Source organism: Xenia sp. Carnegie-2017, unplaced genomic scaffold (assembly GCF_021976095.1).
Source record: "Xenia sp. Carnegie-2017 unplaced genomic scaffold, XeniaSp_v1 HiC_scaffold_6, whole genome shotgun sequence".
Lineage (NCBI taxonomy): Eukaryota > Metazoa > Cnidaria > Anthozoa > Malacalcyonacea > Xeniidae > Xenia > Xenia sp. Carnegie-2017.
In genome coordinates this window covers 5,130,731-5,152,873 of record NW_025813526.1, presented here as the reverse complement: position 1 = coordinate 5,152,873, position 22,143 = coordinate 5,130,731, and the positions used below count along the sequence as shown (strand labels likewise).

The 22,143-nt window shown below is 36.8% G+C and overlaps 4 protein-coding genes and 2 long non-coding RNA genes across 9 annotated transcripts in view; 1 reads left to right on the top strand and 5 right to left on the bottom strand.

The window, feature by feature from the left end:
• Positions 1 to 4,864, top strand: part of LOC124458519 — a 65,994-nt gene extending 61,130 nt beyond the window's left edge. For all 3 annotated transcript variants that reach the window (XM_047008514.1, XM_047008513.1, XM_047008511.1), the window contains 3 exons: positions 766 to 1,039; positions 2,738 to 3,156; positions 4,429 to 4,864. In XM_047008514.1, the coding sequence (XP_046864470.1) occupies positions 766 to 1,039; positions 2,738 to 3,156; positions 4,429 to 4,509 (774 nt within the window). In that variant the 3' untranslated portion in view covers positions 4,510 to 4,864. The remainder of the gene's footprint in view (positions 1 to 765; positions 1,040 to 2,737; positions 3,157 to 4,428) is intronic.
• On the bottom strand, positions 1,029 to 1,390 carry LOC124458522. Its single transcript, XR_006953247.1, has 2 exons — positions 1,287 to 1,390; positions 1,029 to 1,098 (listed from the first exon to the last, which is right to left on the bottom strand). It is a non-coding gene; the product is annotated as an uncharacterized LOC124458522 (long non-coding RNA).
• Positions 3,273 to 6,855, bottom strand: LOC124458520. The gene is made up of 2 exons (XR_006953245.1): positions 6,599 to 6,855; positions 3,273 to 3,665 (listed from the first exon to the last, which is right to left on the bottom strand). It is a non-coding gene; the product is annotated as an uncharacterized LOC124458520 (long non-coding RNA).
• A 2,722-nt stretch (positions 6,856 to 9,577) lies between these two features.
• Positions 9,578 to 10,804, bottom strand: LOC124456968 (zinc finger MYM-type protein 1-like). Its single transcript, XM_047007269.1, has one exon. The coding sequence runs from the start codon at positions 10,802 to 10,804 to the stop codon at positions 9,578 to 9,580; it is 1,227 nt and encodes a 408-aa protein (XP_046863225.1).
• Positions 10,805 to 10,934: 130 nt separating this feature from the next.
• On the bottom strand, positions 10,935 to 11,711 carry LOC124456967 (zinc finger MYM-type protein 1-like). Its single transcript, XM_047007268.1, has one exon. The coding sequence runs from the start codon at positions 11,709 to 11,711 to the stop codon at positions 10,935 to 10,937; it is 777 nt and encodes a 258-aa protein (XP_046863224.1).
• Positions 11,712 to 16,992: 5,281 nt separating this feature from the next.
• LOC124457589 (zinc finger MYM-type protein 1-like) lies at positions 16,993 to 18,563 on the bottom strand. Of its 2 annotated transcripts, XR_006952674.1 has the most exons (3): positions 18,450 to 18,563; positions 17,929 to 18,020; positions 16,994 to 17,128 (listed from the first exon to the last, which is right to left on the bottom strand). XR_006952674.1 is itself a non-coding variant. In XM_047007813.1 (2 exons), exons 1-2 carry the CDS (start codon positions 18,322 to 18,324, stop codon positions 17,078 to 17,080), a joined length of 447 nt encoding a protein of 148 aa, XP_046863769.1. In that variant the 5' UTR covers positions 18,325 to 18,347; the 3' UTR covers positions 16,993 to 17,077. The 2 variants fall into 2 exon arrangements, 1 of the variants encoding a protein (XP_046863769.1); XM_047007813.1 differs by lacking the exon at positions 18,450 to 18,563 and having other exon boundaries at positions 16,993 to 17,128; positions 17,929 to 18,347.
• Between the last annotated feature and the right edge of the window lie 3,580 nt (positions 18,564 to 22,143).

The window sequence follows — 22,143 nt, the reverse complement described above, 5'->3', positions numbered from 1 at the left end:
TAACGCAATAGTTCTTAAAAGAGCTGTTTAAAACCAGAACACTAACCCATTAGTTGTAAAAGAACTGTTTTTGAAGCTGAAATAAACTTTCCATTTCGGCAGACTACTTATCAGGTTTCAACGTCTACTAAATGAGAACTTCAAAATCATGCAATATTCATAATGGCCAGAAAATTTAACATCATCTCTATAAATTGGGGGATGACGCATAAAACAAAGACAAATTAAACACGTAATCCTGTTGTCGAGGAAAGACAGGATTAGTCAACTTAATTTGTACAGACTCCATGACGCGTAACTGAAATAGCGAGCGACAATTTTCAATAACTCTAAATTATGGTCGGAATAGGATTTAGTACAGTGAGCGTTACTCAAAATTTGTTTTCCAATCCCTGGGAATCATTTTGACCATTCAACACGGCATTTGCTTTTTTTAAAACAATTTTTAAATTTGTTACCCAGCAAATTCTCTATTTTACTGTCTATAAAGTGAAGCCAGGTAAAATAAGAAGCGAAATGTTCAAAAAACGACTTTTGGAACAAATAATTTTTGTAGTAGCTTCGTTTTAGCTTGGGATATTTTTAGTAATTTTCCATATTGAAATTGTTAATTTTACATGAATCATGAATCCAACAGGATTTTAACCTAAATAAATGAGAAATGGACGGGAATTAAGAAAAAAGTTTACAAGTAATGTGTGTTCAGATATTTACAACTTTTAGTATTTGTTTTTTGAGTCAAAAACGTATATTTACATTTTTTAGCTTGAAGAAAGACAGAATTTTCTGGAAACAGAGTTGCGTGATCAGATTATTAAGATTGAAGAAGTAGCTGAAGAAAAAACGAAACTGCATGAAAATAATTTTGCCAAATATCAAAGCCAACTATTGACGAAGTTTAATGAGTTGAAACAAAAAATGGATGATCACTTTCAGTCAGTCATCAAGAAAATGCAAGCAGATATGAGAAAAGAATTTGATTCCATGCAAAAAAGATTCAAGAAAAAGGAAGAAGAGCTGGATGCTGCGTTTCAAACTTGTATGTGTTAAATTTATTTTTATTTGCACATGCATGAGCTATTCAATATCAAAGCAGAGCTGAACACAAGGTTTGATTGCATTTTACAGAAGGAAAGTACCCAACCTTCTTCTCTCCAGTGACGTCAATCCTACGTTAATTGAGGGGGGACCAATTAAATATTTTGTGCTATGCCAGGCTGAATTCTTTCAAAGGTGACATTCTTACAATTAACAAAGGATTGACGCCAATTCTTGTGCAAACATACGACATGGGCATGTTATTCCTCACACACCGACAGGCCATGTTATTATATGTTTGTCGATGTAGATCGTCCAGGTTATTATTGTCCTGAAAAGGACTGTTGTTGTTGTTGACTGACGTTTCGACAATCTTAGCGGTAGTCATCTTTGGAGTCAAATGAGGAGTAAACTACAGGTTAGCCGTATTTATTATCTGGTTATTACGTCATTGTATTGTGTGTACAGGAAATGTGCGGGTGTCAATGTGTATTGTCATTGTGAATTAGTGTGAAGTGTAATGTTTGTAGTTGATAGTTTGTTTGTATTGTGAATAAGTTGATTGTAAGGTGCCGGTAATTGCTGTGATCTGTTCAAGGGGATTCGTTCGAAGTTGGTATACCATAGCAGTTGGTATGTCAGTCGGTGATGTTCGGCAATGTGATTAGTTGTGTTTTGTTTCTTTGTAGCTCGTTTGTGTTCACTAAGTGTTATGTTTAAGCTCCTGCCAGTTTCCCCCTATATAGGAGGGGGGGGGGGCAGTTGGAGCAGTTTATTTTGTAAACTGTACCTTGTTGTTCGATGGACAAATCATATGTGATTCACGAGACGCTCTACACAACGAAAACAACGAAACGAACAACTCAGTGACAACAGCAACGATACCTTACATCAAAGGTACGTCTGAGACTATCTCACGTATCTGACAACCATACAACATACGTGTCGCACATAAACCAATCACAACGTTACGACAAGTACTAACGAACATAAAGGACAAAGAACAACCCAATGAACGACAAGTTGCAGTTTAAACTAAACTGCTCCGACTGCCACGCTTCTTATATCGGAGAAACTGGCAGGAACCTAAACATACGACTTACTGAACACAAACGAGCTACTAAGAAACAAGACAAACTTATCACATTGCAGAACATCACCGACTCACAAAGCACAACATTGACTGGGACTCGGCAAATTGCATTACTTACAGCACTGTGACTATAGACTTACATTAGAAAGTTGTTATACCAACTTGGAACAAACCCCCCTGAACAGATAAAAGCAATTACCGGCATCTTACAAACGACTTATTCATAATACAAACAAACAATCAACTAAAAATATTACACTTCCGTCAGTCAACAACAACAGACAAAAACAACAAAAACTGTCCTTGTCAGGGCTGTACTAACCTAGATGATCTACATCTACAAACATGTAACGATACTCCCGGGTTCAAACCATTTACTTTATCATCAGTTTATGTCGTATTCTGATGATTTTACTTCCACTCTTTTTGGGCACACTCCTGAGTTGTTAGCTGTTTTTTGAACGTCCCTTATCGATATAAAATCATTTTGCTGGTATGCTCCTTTGCAGTTTCTCTTATAGACTTCCTAAAAGTATATAAGGAAAATGCTTCAATCAATGAAGTAATTAACGCTTGCCTTCACTTTATTTTCATCAAATGATTTAGCTCAGCAAAACTTGAATGCTCATTATGCTGCGACAGAAAAACGCCTTGAAAAAGAAAAAAAGAAACAAGTAGACGAACTCTCTAAAAAAAGTGAAGAGTTCTCAGAAGCACTTCGGAAAGAAAACGTCAAAAATTTTCAGTTTGCAAAAGAGCAAGTGGAGCAGTTTTGCCGTGACAAAATAAAGGAAATCAAGAAAATTGAAGAAGCTGCCGTGCTTCAGTTTGAAGAGCAATGTTTGGCATATAAGAAAGATTCCGATGCTAAAACCGCTTTAGCGAGGCAAGAATTAATTAATATAATGGAAAGTAAAACGGAAAGATATTATAAAGAAATCAAAGATGAATGCTCAAAGAACCTGAGTACAATGGAAGAAGCTAACACCAAACTGAAGAAGCAAGTGGAATCCTTGGAAAAATTGGTGAGCATTACTGTAATCTTAGAGCAGTGTGTAAAACATGTCAGATACAAACTATACATTCATTGGAAGTCTTTATTTCGTGTGGGGATGTTAATATTGCAGAAATTAGACGTTTCTGGTTTGTGATGAATCAACCTTTGCCAGTAGCTACCAGAACATGTAATTTAAAAAGCCAGAATTGTCAACCATTACTATTTCAAAACAAATTACTTCTTTTTTCATTTTGTTTGAACTAAATTGGCATGCGTTGTACTAATATAATGAATCGGTAATAGTTTTAATGGTTTGAATTAGTTTGATTTGATTAAACATTTTTAATTAATGGATTTGATGAATTTTTCTGCTCTACTCTTGAATATTTTAATTATTAGGTCTCTTTTTAAGGTGGACTTATGCAACCATACAGGGTGTATAAAAAAGTTGGAAAATGTTAAATTGTAGGAAAACTAACATTTCATCAAAATTTCACATAAATGTGTCAAAGTCTGTGTATTTCAGCATCGTTTGATCTAAAATGAAAAACAATCAGAAAAATTAATCTCGAAAGTTGGAGAGGAATTCGTAAAAGCTCAAGTTTAACTGTTTGCAAAAGGAAATAAAAAGTTTGAAATCTAATTAAATAGATGAGGTGAAACGTTGAACTCTGCTGTGCATTGTATAAAAATTTTAGAAAATTCAATAAACATTAAGCACACCGTGTAACGTGTGTAACGTCCAAGATGGACTGGTTGCGGGATGAACTCAATGTCTGTCAAATTTTGTATATTTTTATAAATGGTTTGAACCCGGATTATCGTTACATGTTTGTAAATGTAGATCGTCCAATTTGGTATAGCCCTGAGAAGGACTGTTTTGTTGTTCTTGACTGACGTTTCGACAACCTTAGCGGTAGTCATCTTCAGAGTAAAAAAAAACTCTGAAGATGACTACCGCTAAGTTTGTATAATTTTGATACAATGCACAACACAGTTTAAAATTTAACCTCCTTTTTTGAATTAAAGTATTGAAGGCCTGATTTTCTTTTGTGCAAACTGTTAAAATTGAGGCTTTTAATAACTGCCCTCCCGCTTTTCGACATTCATTTTTCTGATCAGTGGTTTTTATTCTTACAATAACCGGAAATGCCGAAATCTAATTAGAGCTAGATATAGAGCTAGATATATTTTTTAGAAATTTTCATACAATAATAGTTTTCCAAACGTTATTAAATTTTCTAACATTTTTGATGTATCTTGTATAAGCGAAAAATTTACAATACTGTTCTTATTTCAGGTCATGACCCTTGAAATTGGCGAAAAAGACTTGAAAGAATCTAAAGACTCCAAGGTCTCAAAAGACTCGAAAAAGCGCTGATCATTACTATTTTAGTGAATCCTACTGTTGAAAACCACTTTGAAAAGAACTTCACAAAAATTCATTTCATTGCAGGGACAGTACGTTAAAGATATTTTTGCAGTTAAAAAAGACTGCGTCGATGTAATCAAAGTTTTCAAACTAGTTGATAATTTCATTTATTGAACCATTATCGTTGCATTTATTTACTTCAGAATAGAAACTAAGTATTTAAACTTAAAAATTAATATGGATAGGCTATTATAAAGCAGTCACCCAGGCGCGGATTCAGACCGGAACTTTTGAGATTACATTTTATCAAGAAGATTAGAAATTTTGTTGTATTTATATGAAATACAGCAAAATTGCTCAAAAATATGTCTTTAATTAATCAATTAGATTTAAATTTTTCATAATTTACTGTCTTTTTGATATAATTTTTGAAAAAAGCACAAAAACTTCGAAATAAACCTCTTGCCTATTAATAAAACTATCCAGTTAAACGATGAGCTGTTAAACTGCAGAAAGCATGCCAAATTTTACCAAATTTGTTCGGAAAACGTTCGTATATTCGAAGCTGCGACCACAACTTCAATTTGCCACGGTCAGCTTGCAGAAAATTGCACAAATAACTAAATTTATTTCCAAACTTTGTCATTTCGTGCGAACTTTTTTCCCGCCATGTTTGTTCGCTGTGACGTACAAACGAGTACCGCCCCCTAAATACTTTATAGTATTTATTATAAAGTAAATGGTTTGAACCCGGGAGTATCGTTACATGTTTGTAAATGTAGATCGTCCAGGTTGGTATAGTCCTGAAAAGGACTGTTTTTGTTGTTGTTGACTGACGTTTCGACAACCTTAGTGGTAGTCATCTTCAGAGTCAAATGAGGAGTAAACGTCAGGTTAGCCGTATTTGTTATCTGGTTCTTACGTCATTGTATTGTGTGTACAGGGAATGTGTATTGTCATTGTGAATTAGCGTGAAGTGTAATGTTTTTAGTTGATCGTTTGTTTGTATTGTGAATAAGTCGTTTGTAAGGTGCCGGTAGTTGCTGTGATCTGTTCAGGGGGTTTGTTCTGAGCTGGTATACCAACTTTCTAGTGTAAGCCGTTGTATATAGTCAGTACTGTAAGTAATGCATTTTGCCGAGTCCCAGTCAATGTTGTGCTTTGTGATTCGGTGATGTTCGGCAATGTGATAAGTTTGTCTTGTTTCTTAGTAGTGATTTCACATCAAAAGACACTAGTATATAGTTGTCCTGTATTTGTATAGTGCAAAGTTTTTTAATGAAAGTTTCAGTGGATTGTAGCTTGTGTTTTGATTTGTTTGTAAGTGGTTGCAGTATGTCAGTCAAGTACTTTGAAAGTTTGTATGTAGGCGAACCACAGAATGATACAATTGGTCGCATGGGTATTTGTGGTTTGTGAAGTTTTGGTAGTCCGTATAGTCTGGGTGGTCGTGGAACTGAACATCTGAGTCTACGGTAAATACGTTCAAATATAATGATAGATTTTCTCATAGAGAAGATCTTGCTGTTAAGTTTGCGTACTAGTGATGGTGTTGGGTCTCGTTTGAGTTGTTCGTACATTTGTCTGTCGTTAACAAGGGTGTCCATTTTGTTGAAGTAATCATTCCTGTCCATGACCACAGTCACACGTCCTTTGTCTGCTGGTAAAATAACGATGTTGTTGTCGTGTTTTAGTCGTTTGAGTGCTTGTTGTTCGTCCTTTGTCAAGTTTTTGTCACGTAGAGAGGACGATTTTAAAGTGGAGGCTATCCTGCTTCTGATCTCGTCTTTGGTTATCTCTGACAAGTCTCTTTGATACGCTAGGACAGCCTCGACACTTGATACCATCGTCTCAGTCGAGATTCGTCTAGGTGTTATGGAATGTTTTGGTCCGTAAGATAGTAGTTGTGTTTCAGTTTGGTTTAATGTGCGGGAAGAAATATTCCTCACCCAATTATCGTCATGTTTATGCCTTGTACGTGTTTTAGTGCGTTTTAAACGTTCAAGTTTTTGTTGTTGTTTGATTTGGTGTTGTGTCTCTGTCTTGTTTGCTCGTTTCTCTGCAATAGTTTTATCGTAGAAAGTAAAGTCTCACTTACTGTCGTTGGTATGACTTCCTTCAGTTTGTTCAGTCTTTTTTCTTGTTGCTTGATGTAATAGTTGATTCGTTTGTGACAGTCGTTAATCCGTGCTCGTATCAGTCGTCTACTGGTGGATTTGACAATCTGAATAGCCTTGGACTTGCAGCGGTGGTTAAACCGGAGTTGTTGGCGTATGCGTCTTGTTCTAACTTAGAACAAACCCCCTGAACAGATCACAGCAACTACCGGCACCTTACAAACGACTTATTCACAATACAAACAACCGATCAACTACAAACATTACACTTCACGCTAATTCACAATGACAATACACAATTGACACCCACACATTACAACTAAAAACATCACACCTAAATCACACATCACAACTATAAAGATTTCACTTCACACTAATTCACAATGACCATACACAATTGACACCCACACATTTCCTGTGCACACAATACAATGACGTAAGAACCAGATAACAAATACGGCTAATCTGACGTTTACTCCTCATTTGGCTCTGAAGATGACTACCGCTAAGGTTGTCGAAACGTCAGTCAACAACAACATAAACAGTCCTTCTCAGGACTATACCAACTGGACGATCTACATTTACAAACATGTAACGATACTCCCAGGTTCAAACCATTTACTTTAATATGCCATATTGACATAAATCGTATCACATACTCGCATAAATTGACTTTGATAATTTACATTCATGCATACACTTCATTTGTCCTTTTCTTACCATTTTGAATGTAAATTTCTGCCGAGAAAACTCAAAGCAATGTTGGCTTGCTTTTGAACATCAATGACTGAAATGTGGCTCGCGAGATCGTCTTTGCCAAACATTGACAATTCATCCATAAATTTTTCACCCTCTTGAAAAAATTTAGAGTTTGGACAGCAGCATTCATGTCAATATGAATTTGTAAAAGATTTCCACAAATTCCATCTGATTGTAGTCTAGTTTCTTCCATGCTTTTAAAAATTTCGATGAAATGATCAAACATTCAATTCAGACAGTGAGCTTGACTATGTTAGTTCAGTTGGCTATCAGTCGAAATCGGTCAAACCAATCACACTAAGACAAAAATTTTAAACAAACCAATTACACAATAGCAATTGGACTCCCTTATCGGTCCGGCCACCCCGAATATTGGTCGAGATTATTCCACATCGTCCACTGATCTGGCTATTGACCAACGGAATGGCTTAAATAAGCGCTCTTGAACTCCGTTTCGGTCGAACCAGTCGAGCCACCCCGATTATTAGTCAGCCAGTTAATATAATTCTTGATATGTTTTTATCTACGTTTATGTTTTTATCTACTAAGGTGGTATTTGTATAAGTTTTCATACATAAAACAGAATTTTGACGATGAAATTCGAACGATTACAGAACGAAAATTAATGATCACAAAAATTGTAATCGTTAGATTTGATAAATAATTTTTGAACTATAAACATCAGTTGCGTGACTGGTTTGACATATCCTAGATCCGCCCCTGACATTATTGACAAATGTAGATGTGGCGTAATCTAAGAGTGTTCCTTCCTTTACTTTCGGCTTCAAAAATTTGACTACGTTCAAAATTTTGACTTCATTATTGGCTGGAGGAATATTCTTTTGGGGGTTTTGAGAGCCTGTAGACAATTTGCTAGCTCAGACTTTTGTCGTGGCAAACGTAAGCTTTCTTTGTCAGACAGGCGAGTGGACAGATTTGATTCTCATGCCTAAAAAACTCGTCCAGGTCTCCATTTCTTGTTTGGCAGGTTATGAAAAGTTGGGAGAAGAGAGAACAATCACTTTTCATGGAGGAGAGCTTTTGATTCATCTTAGATTTCTTTTTTTTTATGTGATTAAGAAGTCGAGATTGGTAATACGTTCATCAAGTTGCAATCTCCTTTCTATTAAGCGCTCTTGAACGAATGTGTCGAAATGCTATCAAGCTCTTATAGTTTTTGCATTCTCAATACTCCTTCCTTTTTTGCAACAACTTTAGAATCCAATACGATAAGGTTTACGCTTTTGTCATCAAACGGATTGCCAAACTTTCAAAAACCTGCACAAGAGATTTGACATCTTAGTGAAATTCAATTTTTAATTCTTTGTTTGTTGGTGGTGACCATCTTCATTGCAAGCTCTAAAATTCACACAAGTGTTGACCTCGTGGACTATTCGTGCCATTTCTGGACCAAAGAGCATCCATCAGCGAAGAGCATCTGGATTTTTGTTAAGCTCACAGCTCCTCCTTTGCCTTTGACCGTAGCATTGTTCTTCTCATGTGCATGGTTAATAGCAATTGCAGAAAATCTTTGAGGTGTCTTGTTTACCAAAAAGAGGCCTTGTTTAAATGCTTCTACTACACACATGATGCGAACATGTATAAAAGCCAACAGGCATAGTTTGGATGGTTTGGAGCAAAGATTCACGGAAGCATTTTGAACACTGCATCCACATACATTTCAAAGTCAGCAAAGGATTTGAGAAAGACAAACAGAATGTGCTCTAATTGCAGGGCAGTGTACTAGTACTGAAACTGCGGTATTTCAGATGTCTTGCTTTTTCATCATGCATCAAAGGAGAGAACGTCTTCAGTCATCTCATCCACATACATATTGGACAGTGGCGTGCGGTGACCGAATTTAGTAGGCAAGCGCTGTGGGTGAGGCAAGCCGCGAACCTATCTAGGGGTCTGGGGGCATGCTCCCCCAGAAAATTTTTGGATTTTGAAGGCTACTGCAGCGCATTTCCCGCGATTTCTGGGAGTACTTTGTCGAAAAAAATATATCTGTCATGACTGAAACAGTATTGAAAAAATCTAAAAAATTCAAAAACTTTTATAGAGTATATATCACAATTACTGTTTAAAAGTATTACATGTGGTATTGTGATATAAAGTCGTTTTAAGTAAATGGCTACGCGTGAATTTCTATTGTAGTGAAGAAGTAACAGAACGAAATAGTCCAAAATCCTACAACAGATTTACTTAAATGTAAATTCCATCCGTCTTTCCTTTGCGCAAAACTCCTTTATAACGTCCTCATAAAATCGTGGCTTCCCCTGCAAACTTACCAACATCTCTTCGATTGAAATTGTAGCCAATGCAGAAAGTCGCTCTTGCCCTTGTGTACTGCGAAGATACGTTTTGATACGCTTGAGAGCCGAAAATGATCTTTCTGCAGAGGAGGACGTACTTGGCATAGTAAGAATGAGCTGACACAATCGGTACACCTCTGGAAAACAGGCTTTCAAGTCAAGTTCGATTATTTTTGATATCATATCAAAAACAGGTTTCGATTTGAGCTCGGCAGATGCGTATAGAACGATTAGTTCACTTTTTAGTGCTTGAAGATTAAAGAATGTTCCATATGAATCTTGCAACGATTGCAGCTCTCGTTCGGGAAAATTCCGGCTGTACAATTCGTGCTTTGAATGATCCAACGAAGAAACGAATGCTCTGCTGTTAAGACTTTCGAATCTAGAGTCAATCTGCACGACAATGGTATCGACTACACAGAAAAACATTTGACGGAAGGACGCCTTTACATCCTCTTCACTTTGCCCGCGTTTCAGTGCTACTTTGACGATACTTGACGTAAAATTCCAATAATCTACGAATTTTGTTCGTTGTTCTTGAATCTTATCTTTCGTCTCGCGAACTTTCGTGACATAGAAGACAATATCGAACTGCTTACTCTGAATGATATTATACAAAACATCCGTAAGACCAAATATTTCTGAAAATATTTTAAGGCAGAACACAAACTGGAAATCTGCAAGAACTTGTCGGTAGCCCCTCGCTTCGTTTAACGTCGTACCGTCAAACTCGTCATCATTTTCGATGATGTATTCGAAAACTTCGAGCAGCTTTGCTCTTGTCTCCAGTACAGCATGGATTAACCTGCTCTGATAGTGCCATCGAACAGCTGTTCCAGTGGGAATGCGTCTGCCGACAACTTTTTCCAACAGGTATGTTCTCTTGGACGAGGCGTGAAAAAAGGATGAAAGACCAGTGACGGTTTTAAAAAATATACGACACTCTTTAGTTGACGAGACAGCTTGAACAAGGACCAAATTTAATGCGTGTCCGCAACAGTGGATAAAAAGAGCATGTGGATAGTCTTCTCTTACTCGTGTTTGCAAACCGGACAGTTCTCCTGACATCACACTCGCACCGTCATACGTTTGGGCAATCAGTTTTCGCCGCATCCGTACTCGTTCAGGGTTTTACCGACTTCTTGTTTCAGTCTAGCCGCAGTTCTATCCTCACTTACATCGGTAAATCCAAGAAAGCGCTCCACAGCTTTACCATCTGGGTTGACATAGCGAACTATAGTTGTTAGCTGCGATAAGGTCTTAACGTCGGGGTTTCATCCAGGGAAATAGCGACAAATGGGCTCCTCATCACTTCATCTTTTATTGCTTTCAACATAACGTCCTTGACAGCAACAATCAAATCGTTCTGGATACGATTAGAAAGTCCAGAAAACACGGTTGCTGTATGAAGATGCTGTTCAAGCGTGGGGTCATATGCACTTAGCAGTTTTATCAATTCGACGTAATTGCCCCTGTTGGCAGACTCCTCCAGCTCCACCCGACCTCTGAAAGAAAGTTCCTGTTTGCCAAGAAAGCAAACAACATCAATGAAACGGCGAAGTACTTCTCTATTCTTGTGCACCATCAAGTTGTCAGCTGAGATGTGTTGACGGGCCTGTTCGTCTAGCTGCATGTCGATGCGTGTACGCCCAAAACTGGCATTCATTAGGCAACTGGACAAGTGTGTCTTCGTTTTCTCGTGTCTGTTGACGGCATTACACAGGTTGGCCAAATCATCGTATCCCTTCTTGCACCAGACTGTCTTGTCTGTTGAGTTGAACAAAAGACACGGCCAGCAAAATAACTTATTCAATTTTGAGGAGCCAGCCAGCCATTTGTACTTGTCGTAATTTGACGTCTGAAAACTTCGAATAAAGACTTTACCACTTCGCTTGGATGTTGTATGTAGTCCTTGCAACTCAGGAGTGGGACGGCCACCTTCGACGATCTCTCGTTTCTCGGAAAAAGGTCTCAATCCAAATGAGCGGGATAACAGTGATTCCACAATGCATTCAGTCATGTTGTACAGGTGTCGTGAAAATACCGAATGTAGAAGTAGAACATAAAAGGATGAAAATTCCTATGCTATATATTTTATAGGAACATCAATCTTATTTATACCTTACATCAGTTACATGATATCTACCGGATGCAAAAGGAAGCTCTTGTCAATATCATAATCTTGTATTACATGCTACAGATAATATCTTCTACATACATAAATTGCAAGACAATAGGCGCGAAATGTATTGTAGCAGTCGTGATTATAACAATTAAGAACAGCCAGTTTCGCGCACAAAATTGGCACGGTGTGTTACAAACTGAGGCCATGGCGTTGTTTAATGTTTATATTTTGGTATAATGACGTCATGGCAACGTGTTCTCCCGTTCTTCAAAATGTGTCTGGCACTGACTCGTACGTTTCAGAATATCGGAGAGTCGTGTTTATTATTTAGTATCTTGTACCTTTTATTTTTAGTCAATTAATACGAATTTAACGACACAAGACTGACAAGAGCATAGTGTTTTGGTCATAATGCTAGTCATACGTTACCACAACACACGTTTGCGTGCATTTCGATATCTCTGCAGACTGCGGCCCCTGCTTGTTTACGCACATTGTGCGCAGAAAATAATAAAATAACCAGTAAAGCACCTACTACTTTGAATTAGAAATCATAACATTACCTTTCGCTCTCAGTCATCTTTTAATAAACGATAACATTAACGGCGTGAATAATTCGGATGTCCAATGTGTTGAATATACGAATATTATTCGTGCGCTGATATGTGTTTAAAATTGCGAGCGTACAAGACTGTTGACCAATCACTATCAAGCGGCGTCCTTAGAAGCGCCGCTTGCCTTTTCTCGATATTCCTCGAATAAGAAGCCTCCAAATCTAGATTAACGGATGCGCAAATGTTCAAATTGATCTCTGAAGGCAAGCGCGCTTGCCTTGGTTAATAAATAAGAAATTTTTAAGGTGTATTTAATCCACTTGACTCATCTTACAAGTGTAGCAAAGTGAAACCGAAAACCACGACAGTAAATCGCCTATAAATAGCAAGCATTTCAACTGTAAAGACACTTTAGACAAAAGATTACATTGACATTGTTTAGAACAGAAAAATTTAAACTGATTTTGCTCAGAGATTGATCCAAAAAAATTTTGTTCGATAAAATGCTTAGGCAAGCGGCGCTTGCCTACGCTTGCATGACCGCACGCCACTGATATTGGATGCCTTCTGAAGCTAAATATAATATGTGTTTGCCGTAATTTAATGAGCTCTGGGTCTGCGTGTGATGCTTGAAACTTTAAAAATGAATCTGCTTTTTCTAGTGTTGCCAAATTCGCATCCACAAAGGGTGCAGTCCATCCGCTATCTTGAAGCCACTGTCCATCCACTTTCAAAAATGCCTGCTCCACATGAAGACCACCAAACATGATGACGAACTTATCTTCTGGATCTTTTTGTCAGTAGCATACGGGGGCTGATCTAAAGCGATGACTGGAAATTGATCAGGGTTTAAATGATTTACTGAAGTCTTATCACGTCTATGGCATACTTAATTATAAACACTAATTTGGTCTGGTCCGAAAATAATGGTTGAAGTGCTGAAATTGCCATGGATTCTGGTGGTGTACAAGATGGTTGGTGTGGGTGGACGGCAGCCGAAGAAATAATAGCTTATTATCATTTAAAGTTTCCCTGTTATTTACTGCAGCACTGGATTCTTCCAGCCATTTGAATTCTTTATAAATGCCTCTATTTAAGGAGGATCCATTTGATTTGATATCTGCTGTTGTGGCTGGAATCCCAGCTTTTCCAATTGTAGCTGATACGGGTAAGATGTCTGTGTCCATGGAAGTTTGTCAATTAATTTAGTGAGATTTTTTGGCAAAATATAGGTGGTTGCTCTAAACCAGGATTATGTACAGATGGGTGTTGAAACAATGATGTGACAGTGCCATAGAATGAATCTTTTGCTGTCGTCGAGCTCGGGTTATGATTGATATTGTCCCCTGCACGTGTTGTAAACAGTCCCAACCGTAAACATGAAAGGCATACTTCCATCTCCCAATATCGTCGACAAACTTTGTTACCAAGATCTGTGGAAATGCTTAATACTCTGTCGTACGAAATAGAGATTCCTAATGGATGCAGTGTCGCCACAGTATCACGGCTTTGAGTTTTGGAATGCAGAGATACCCCTGTGTAGATTGAAAGAGGAGCTTCACGTGATTTGTTTCTTTGTTTCCGCTTAAATTCTTCATGTCGGTGACGGTGATACGTATTAAACTGCACCAGTTGTGCAATAGTCAAAGCTGCTTGCTCATTGCATGATTTTTTGTCCTGGTTAGCTATGTTTGGACCATAAAGAATCATATTAACAAGGCATAAAAAGGATTTTGGGACAAAATGCACTTGGCAATTTCACTCAAAAGTACTCAATGGCGAAAATAACTTCACGGATAATTGACGCTGTTTTCATTTTATGCATGGCCTCGTAATCGAGTTTCGTCTTGTGAATTTTATATAGTGTACTCCAAACATTTTCTGAAAAAGTAAGAAATACATGGCATCCTTTAGCATACGTAAGAAAGTTAGGAATCTGACATAATAAACGTACATTTAGTCGCGCTTTGAAGCTGACTCATAACCGAGATGCTGCAAGTAGTCTGCATAGATCCTTCCAGGTCAGCAAGTTTAAATGTAGGCAGCTCTTCACTATTTCATCGCTTTCTTCAATGAATGTGACAAGCTCTGCCAGGCATTGACCTCCAGATGACTTGTCATTTTTTTACGCAGCGTTTTGACTTTCCTGGCGTGCTCTGCATTCCTGTATAGCACAGAATGAAACTCAGCATAATATCGTGGCTCCACAGCAATCAGATATCCCCCGCTAAGCCTAGTTAAAAGCATTTCATCATTTAATAACAATTTACACTCCCGTACTTGAGCATTCAATCGAAATGTTGAGACGCCATTTAACACAGGATCATCCGAGTTGCACAGGAAACAAGACAGACTTGACTCTTTGGTATATGCACAAGAATTTTAGCAAGTGAACTTTCCACTACCACCAAGTGGATGGTTTTCGTGTTACCTCTTTTTAGCTCTTTTCAGCATGGTCAAAATGGAAAGAGCATATTAACTTCTATGCTAACAGGCTTTAGGTTTTATTAACGTTTCAGCAATCCCGCCACTTTACTTTAAATGGGATAGATTTATTTGCTTGGGCATACATCTCAAATCAGGAAACTTTTCCACGTTTTCAGCAAAGTAAAGTATGTTTTTAGGACGTCACTACCTTCAGCATTATATACATGGAGCCGTTCAACAGAGCATAAATATGCGAAAAAGTATTTTATTCATGACAAATTCAAGATCAATTGAAGAAAAAATTTTGCCGTGCATAGCATCAGATAATCATAATACACTTATAGCCTTTGGGTCACTTGATTAGACTTGCAAAAGAATGGAAGATATTTTGATTTTTTAATTATAAAAAATTACTTTCGAGTATTGAACCAACAGCAAGTGTCTTATTTTTCATGTATAGCTATCGTAGTTTTGTTTACAATTTGACTAATACGATAAAAATTCTTTTTCAGAATCAAAAAAATCTCTTCCCAACTAAAATCAAGCTAAAAATATATCAATACAGAAAACCTATAAAAATAAAAAACCAAACGTATTTCACAAACAAGCAACATTAGTATTGTCAATCATGAAAAATCTTGAAAAGTCATTTATCGTTACATACATTATGTTATGATTAGCATCTCTTTTCTTATTGACAACAGTGAAAGTTGAATGAATCGACGTCAATGTGGGGAAATTCTCATAAAAGCCTGTTTTACGTGCTCTTTAATAAGCAAAATGGCGAAATTGTTCTTCCAAGTCTTTTATTTCCGGCTCTGTGGGAAAATTAAAAACAATTATATTTATTCATCTATACATTTTATGCTACCATGCAACTTATACATGGTTAGAAATTTGTTTCGTGTTGTTAAAAATCTTTCTAATCAAATTAGTTCGTTACTACGGCAGTAATGTAGTTTTTAATTTTTACTTCCGCTGTATAAGCCGGTCATTTTAATAAATTGCCTTGTTAACCTAAATTTCTGCAATGGCACTATATCAGAAATTCACCAACACGACTTGATTTCCCTTTCCTGAAAATTTGGTGCTTTTGAAAATGAACACTTTGACCCAGAATCGGCACATATCTGCACTACTAGCAGGCATGCTCTTATTAAGAAGATTGCTCATGAAGCAAATCTGAGCAGAGTTAAAGTAAAGGTAAGTGAATTAATCAAATTCATAGTAAACTAAATTTAAAAATTGTCAGATGAAATTATTGTATTTCTGCCGTTCAGATTTGATTTAAATTCAGTAAATGCATTGCCTATTAGTGGTAAATACCAGTTAATGGAGAAACAATTGCAGGAAACTCCATTATGTAAATCTTGACAAGATTTGTCAATATTTATAGAATTTAAAAACGTGAATTTAAAGATATGCATAATTTGAACAATACATTGTGTGATGTTGTTAATATTCTTAGACTGCATTTAATCAAAAGAAAAGTCTTAAACTATTGCAACCAGGGGCGGATCTAGGATTTTCCAAACGTCAGTCCTAAACCGGCGAACGCCGGAGGCGTTTGCCCGTAAGAGGTCTGAGGGCATCCCCCCCTGGAAAATTTTGAAGCCTAGGGTCCCAGAAATGCGATTTCCAGCGTTTTGGAATAGCTTTACAACAAATTTTCAAAGTGAATGAAATCGCAGTTTTTCATTTTTTTCTTACAAAATATCGAGGACAAACACGCTAAGACCGTTTCGCCCAATGTCAGGGCTCTTCAGCATGCCTAGGAAACACATAGTGCAAAGCAACAATGTGATTCCGGACATGGACAGTCTTTGATTTAGCAGCAACGGCGCATTAAGCAGCCAGTTGCACTGTCTTACATTTCTGCAGCAACGGCGCATTAAGCAGCCAGTTGCACTGTCTTACATTTTTGCAGCAACGGCGCATTAAGCAGCCAGTTGTGCTGTAAGACATTTCTGCAGCAACGGCGCATTAAGCAGCCTGTTGTGCTGTCTTAAATTTTTGCAGCAACGGCGCATTAAGCAGCCAGTTGTGCTGTAAGACATTTCTGCAGCAACGGCGCATTAAGCAGCCAGTTGCAAAGTCATTAATATTTCTACAGTAACGTAGCCATAACACATTAAGCAAATTTCAAACGTGTATTACCTTCAGCAAACGTATTGATCACTCTTTCTATGTCAGGAATAATTTCTGGGTGAATTTGAATTAAAGCCAGGCCATTTAAACGTTCCTCTACCATAGTGCTCCTTTGGTAGGTTTTTAGATTCCTCAGTGCTGAAATTGATCTCTCACATTCACATGAGGTGATTGGTAGTGTACCTAAAATGCGAAGAATAACTTTAATATTTTCAAATCCTGGAAATGTTACATGCTTCAGTGTTTTGACGATGTTTTCTGGCAAAGGCCCATTGTGCGTTTCCCAGTATAAACGCCATTGCCTTAATTCAGCATCTAAACCAAGGGGGTTGGGCAAGTCATCATGATAGAATTTTGCAACACTTTTAAACTGTTCTTTCCAATCAATTCCTTTGTCCGACAGAGTCATCATTTTGACAGGAACGATAGATAATCCGCGGTACACATTAACACTATCCAAGTTAAACCTAGTTCTCAAAGATGTTTGAAGATGGTCTAATAAAGGAATAGTGATGGTTAGTTTATAATGTTCTTTGAATGATTGACTGGGGATTAGATCGCATAGTTTGTCTTCCAGCAATTCGCTTTTTGTTTCTTGAACGTTGACCTCTTCAGCAAGTTTTAAAGCCTCTTCATACCAAGTGTTATGATAAAAATAATGCTTTTCCTCATGTTGGCTACATCATTCTTCAAAGTGGTTATCAAATGAAAACCATCCATAACATCAATAGTTTTCCCTGCAACAATTGCGTGACTGGAAGAGTAGCATCAAGAATATTTCTTGTAATAACTAGCGCAACAATAAAATGAAATTGAGTAACTAATGAAAGTAACTGGGAAGCATCAGCAGCAAGGGAAGGCTTCACCTCGCCGCTTACATTGTTTATCATGTCCTGAAGAGTGTCGATTAAAGGGATAAACAACTGTTGAAACGTGTCAAGACTGTCAACTCGCTCAACCCATCTGGTTTTACAAAGACTTACCAGTTTTGCCTTCTTGGTCTGAACATCTGACTTTTTAACGTGCTCAGCAAAGGGTATGTTGCGTGTCTGTGATATGTTGATAAAATTGGCAGCTTGAGAAACAACAGATAACATGTTATTAATTTCAACGTTAGAAAGAGTGTCACAGACAGACAAATTTAGTCGATGACTGTAACAGTGAGTGTAAAGAGCTTTAGGATTAGTTCTTAAAATGTGGGCTGCTAAACCATTTATATGCCCAGAAACAGCCCCTGCACCATCATAACCTTGTCCCCTGCAATCCATAATGGGTAAGGCAAATTTCTCTAGAGTTTCTAAAATAAGCTTTGAAAGTTGTTGACCACTCAACCCCCATTTGCAATGCAGGAAACACATGAACTCTTCTTTAACATTCATTGAAGAGTCAACAAACTGTAGAACAAGGGACAATTGCTCTTTGTGAGAAGAATCAGCAGCTTCATCTGCAACGATAGAATAATATCTATTTTTTTTATCTCGTTTATAATATCTTCTGATATTACCTGACCAATACAGTTGATGATTTTGTTTTGGCTGGTCTTGGAAATATAACTTTTATTCTTGCCACATTTGAGCAAATGATTTTCCAAAGTTTGATCACCAGCTCTAACTCTAAAATTTAAAGTTCAACAAAATTACCAACATTGCCATTGACTGAATAGCAACCGACCTCTGGGTGAAATTGAGCATCGTCACGATGACCTCGTAATCCAATGCCAAGCCTTCCACAAAAAAGAACTGTATCAACAATTTGTTTAAGAATTTTCCTATTTTGCTCAATTTCAAGTTTTATGTTAGTATCTAAGATATTTTCAATGGGTTGAGCTACACCTGACATTTGAGAGCATATATTATTCAAAATTGGAGAAGTAGATGCATGTAGTCCCATTTTTTCCCCCTTACAATTTCCAGCATGTCGCCTAAATGTACCTACAGCATCATTCCAATGACGAAAAGGTGAACGAAATAGATTGTTTATTCTCGAGCATTTACTGGGGAATTGATGTCCAAAAGAACACATGATAAGCAATAAGCACCATCTTCTTTGGTGAATAACACAGCCAGTTAAAATCTTTGAGCCATTCATATTTAAAAGACCTTTTATTGTTCTCACTCAAAGGAGGAAAAGTGTAATTTTCATCAGGTTTAAAAACATTTTAATAAGCAAACAAATATCAGACATTTTCAAACCTTTAGCTCTTTTGTAGTAGGTAGCTACATCAAAATTGTGAATAAAGTTAGGCTTTACCTGTAAATCTTCAATGGTTTGTTCAGTAACCGTAGTACAAGAAACCTCACTTGTAATGATTTCTGGTTTTTCCATTTTGAAAAAACTTACTGATATTCCCAGACTTTTTTCAGCTTTTGCTTTTTGAAGGCACTGGGCATGTTGGACCAGAAATTGTCCTTTAGTTTTGCTAGGAAAAAAACTAGAGGACAAAATGATTAGGTTGGAAACATTGATCTGGTTTAACTATCCCTTTATAACAAAACAAAAGATGAATTGCATCGGCTGATTCTTTAACTATTCTTCTTGGACAAACAAGAGAGTTGAATATTGATTTAGGCCTTCTCTCTCCACAATCTGGGTAGTAAGTAAAAATTTTTGTCTCCAACACAGAAGAAAGAGCTAAAATGCATAGAAACGATGACCACTTTTGGTCATGACAATTCAAAAAGGCCTCCTTTTTGACAAGATCAACACCTACAAAACCAGAATCTAGACAGTCTTGAGATACTGTCAAAGGTAAAATATTCTTTGAGGTGTTGTTGAATTCTTTATGCTGTTCAACAATTGAGGAAAATAAAGGATGTTGGCAGTAAAAAGTAGCATTCAAAACAGCTCAAGTGATGTTAACTGCCTCAAAATATGCAATAAACTGTTATCACCTGCCAAAAGCAATGACACTGAACTGTAGAGACAGTTGCCAGATACTTCTGATCTAAATTGAATAAAAAAGTCGTGTTCCTATAAGTCCTCCAACAAAAATTTAACTAACTGGCCAGGAAATATCTAACATAGCAACGTAGTTACATGTAGAAGATAATTTAAAGTTCAAATATAAATTCACTATTCGCTGAATTTATGCCAATATTTATAATAAAATTAAAAGCCCAAGCCGTAGATCTTTAGTATACACTGCACAAAATGAAATCTGCTTCATTAAAATTTACAGTCAATAGACATAAACTACAACAGTCAATAGACATAAACCAAATCTCATAGTCGTATAAATTGATATTAATGGTTAGGATACCTTAAAGCCATGCATACATTTCCTTTGTCCTCGTGTTGCTTACGTACGATTTTGGGGATGTTAATTTCTGCTGAGAACTCTCTGCTCAATGATGTTTTGTCTTTCAAAAGCAATGATAAGAATTCCTCTCTCGACATTTTAGTCGCCCCACAATATTCCTCAATCAAACGCAATTTCAATTCATTCAGAGATTTATCATTCTCTTGCGAAATTGCAGTCTGAGCAGCAGCATACATATCAATATTTAACATTGTAGTTTGTAAACGATTTTCCAAATAAATGCAATGAAACCAGGGTTATTAGGCTTCAGCACTCGTTTGTAGCCAAATATGGTTTGAAAAGTGGCCAAATGGCAACAAAAGAGGCCAAACTTGTTTTCTGAGCCCGCACTGTTTATGGCATGCGGTTTTAATAAGTTTTTCTAATTGCTTCTTATAGTCTATATGGATTTATCATAAATATATACCATACATTGCAAATCTAGCGATGCCAACGCCTAATGTTCACATCAAAGGACATATGGGAAGAGGTGAATACAGAACGTATAGTCCAGCTGTTAATGACAAAATTCTTCACTTTGATGATACAAGTATGAAACTTTCTCACATTCTTACTATGCCTAGTAACACAAAATTTTGATATAGGGCCAGCCCATATTTTACATTTATAACGAGTTCTGCGAATGTCGTGTTTGATGACGTCATCGGTAGTAAAAAAAATAAAGTTCAGAGAAATCTGCAATTTCCCTGTATATTCTTATACAACAGCTAAAGATGATAAAAAAACTATATTACAACTTTGAGCCACAAGATGATGGTTATCTACTGTGTTAGTACAGTGGGCTATCAATCGAAATCGTTCAAACCAATCACAGTAAGACAGAAATTTAAATGACCCAACTACACGATAGGATTTGGACTCCCTTATCGGTCCGGCCACCCCGCTTATCAGTCGAGAATATTCCAGATCGTCCACTGACCTGGCTATTGACCAATGGAATGGCTTACATAGGCGTACTTGAACTCCGTTATCGGTCAAACCATTTGAAGTCATCGTTTTTTTTATCGTTGTATCTATCAATTTGCGTCCCTTGTTGTCCACCTTATGTCTAAATTTGTGTATTTTTTGTAGTCTACCAATTTGTGTCTTCCTTTCTGTCCGTTTTTTCAAGTTTGTGTATCTTGTTGTGTAACTTTGTGCCTACACTTAAGTTAACTCTATTACCTACCTTTTCTATAGAAGTTGACGTTTAAAACATTTCATAGGAGGCGACATCTAAAACAGTCGTCCTTTCCATAATTTGTGTTTATTTTCATGTGTATTTTTTTGTTTATCTTTTTATCTGTCTTTTTGTGTAACTTTGTGTCTACATTTAAGTCACTTTTTTGTCTATCTTTTCTATAGAAGTCGGAGTTCAAAATATTTTATAGGAGACGACTTTTGAAAAGTCGTCAAGTACAAATATTACCTGTGTAACAGAATAAAATGTCATTTTTTTCTTCAAAGCATACTGAACATCTAAGAGGATTGTGACAAAAGTTATCACTCTTCCATTTAAAACTAACAAGTTGTACATGTAACACATGCAAGCGAGGTTCAAAGACAACGCAGTGTTACGTTATAGCTTTTAAGATGAGCTTGCAGCGTGGCTTGCTGATTGATCATATCACAAATTTCAATGCAAACACTGAAACACATGAAGTGTCTATGTAGCCAAAGAGCTTTGCTTTATCTATTTCATGTTATTTTTTCTGCGTTTTTTTGGACTGAAGTTTTATTTTGTTGTACAACGCAAAATTCATGTTCAGTTTCAGCTTTTGAAAATCAAATTTCCTGTTCGTAGTTTTGTATTACCATTTCTGCACGAAAAAATATACTTCAAATTTAAAGCTGAAACTACGCTTTATGTGTGTTTAAAGCTGAATATCTGTATACACCA

Coding starts and splice junctions, on each gene's coding strand:
- LOC124456968 (XM_047007269.1), bottom strand. CDS start 10,804: ATGCGGCGAAAACTGATTGCCCAAACGTATGACGGTGCGAGTGTGATG.
- LOC124456967 (XM_047007268.1), bottom strand. CDS start 11,711: ATGACTGAATGCATTGTGGAATCACTGTTATCCCGCTCATTTGGATTG.
- LOC124457589 (XM_047007813.1), bottom strand. CDS start 18,324: ATGAATGTTAAAGAAGAGTTCATGTGTTTCCTGCATTGCAAATGGGGG. Junction 17,129..17,928: donor AGACCAAGAAGGCAAAACTG/GTAAGTCTTTGT, acceptor TTCGCATTTTAG/GTACACTACCAATCACCTCA.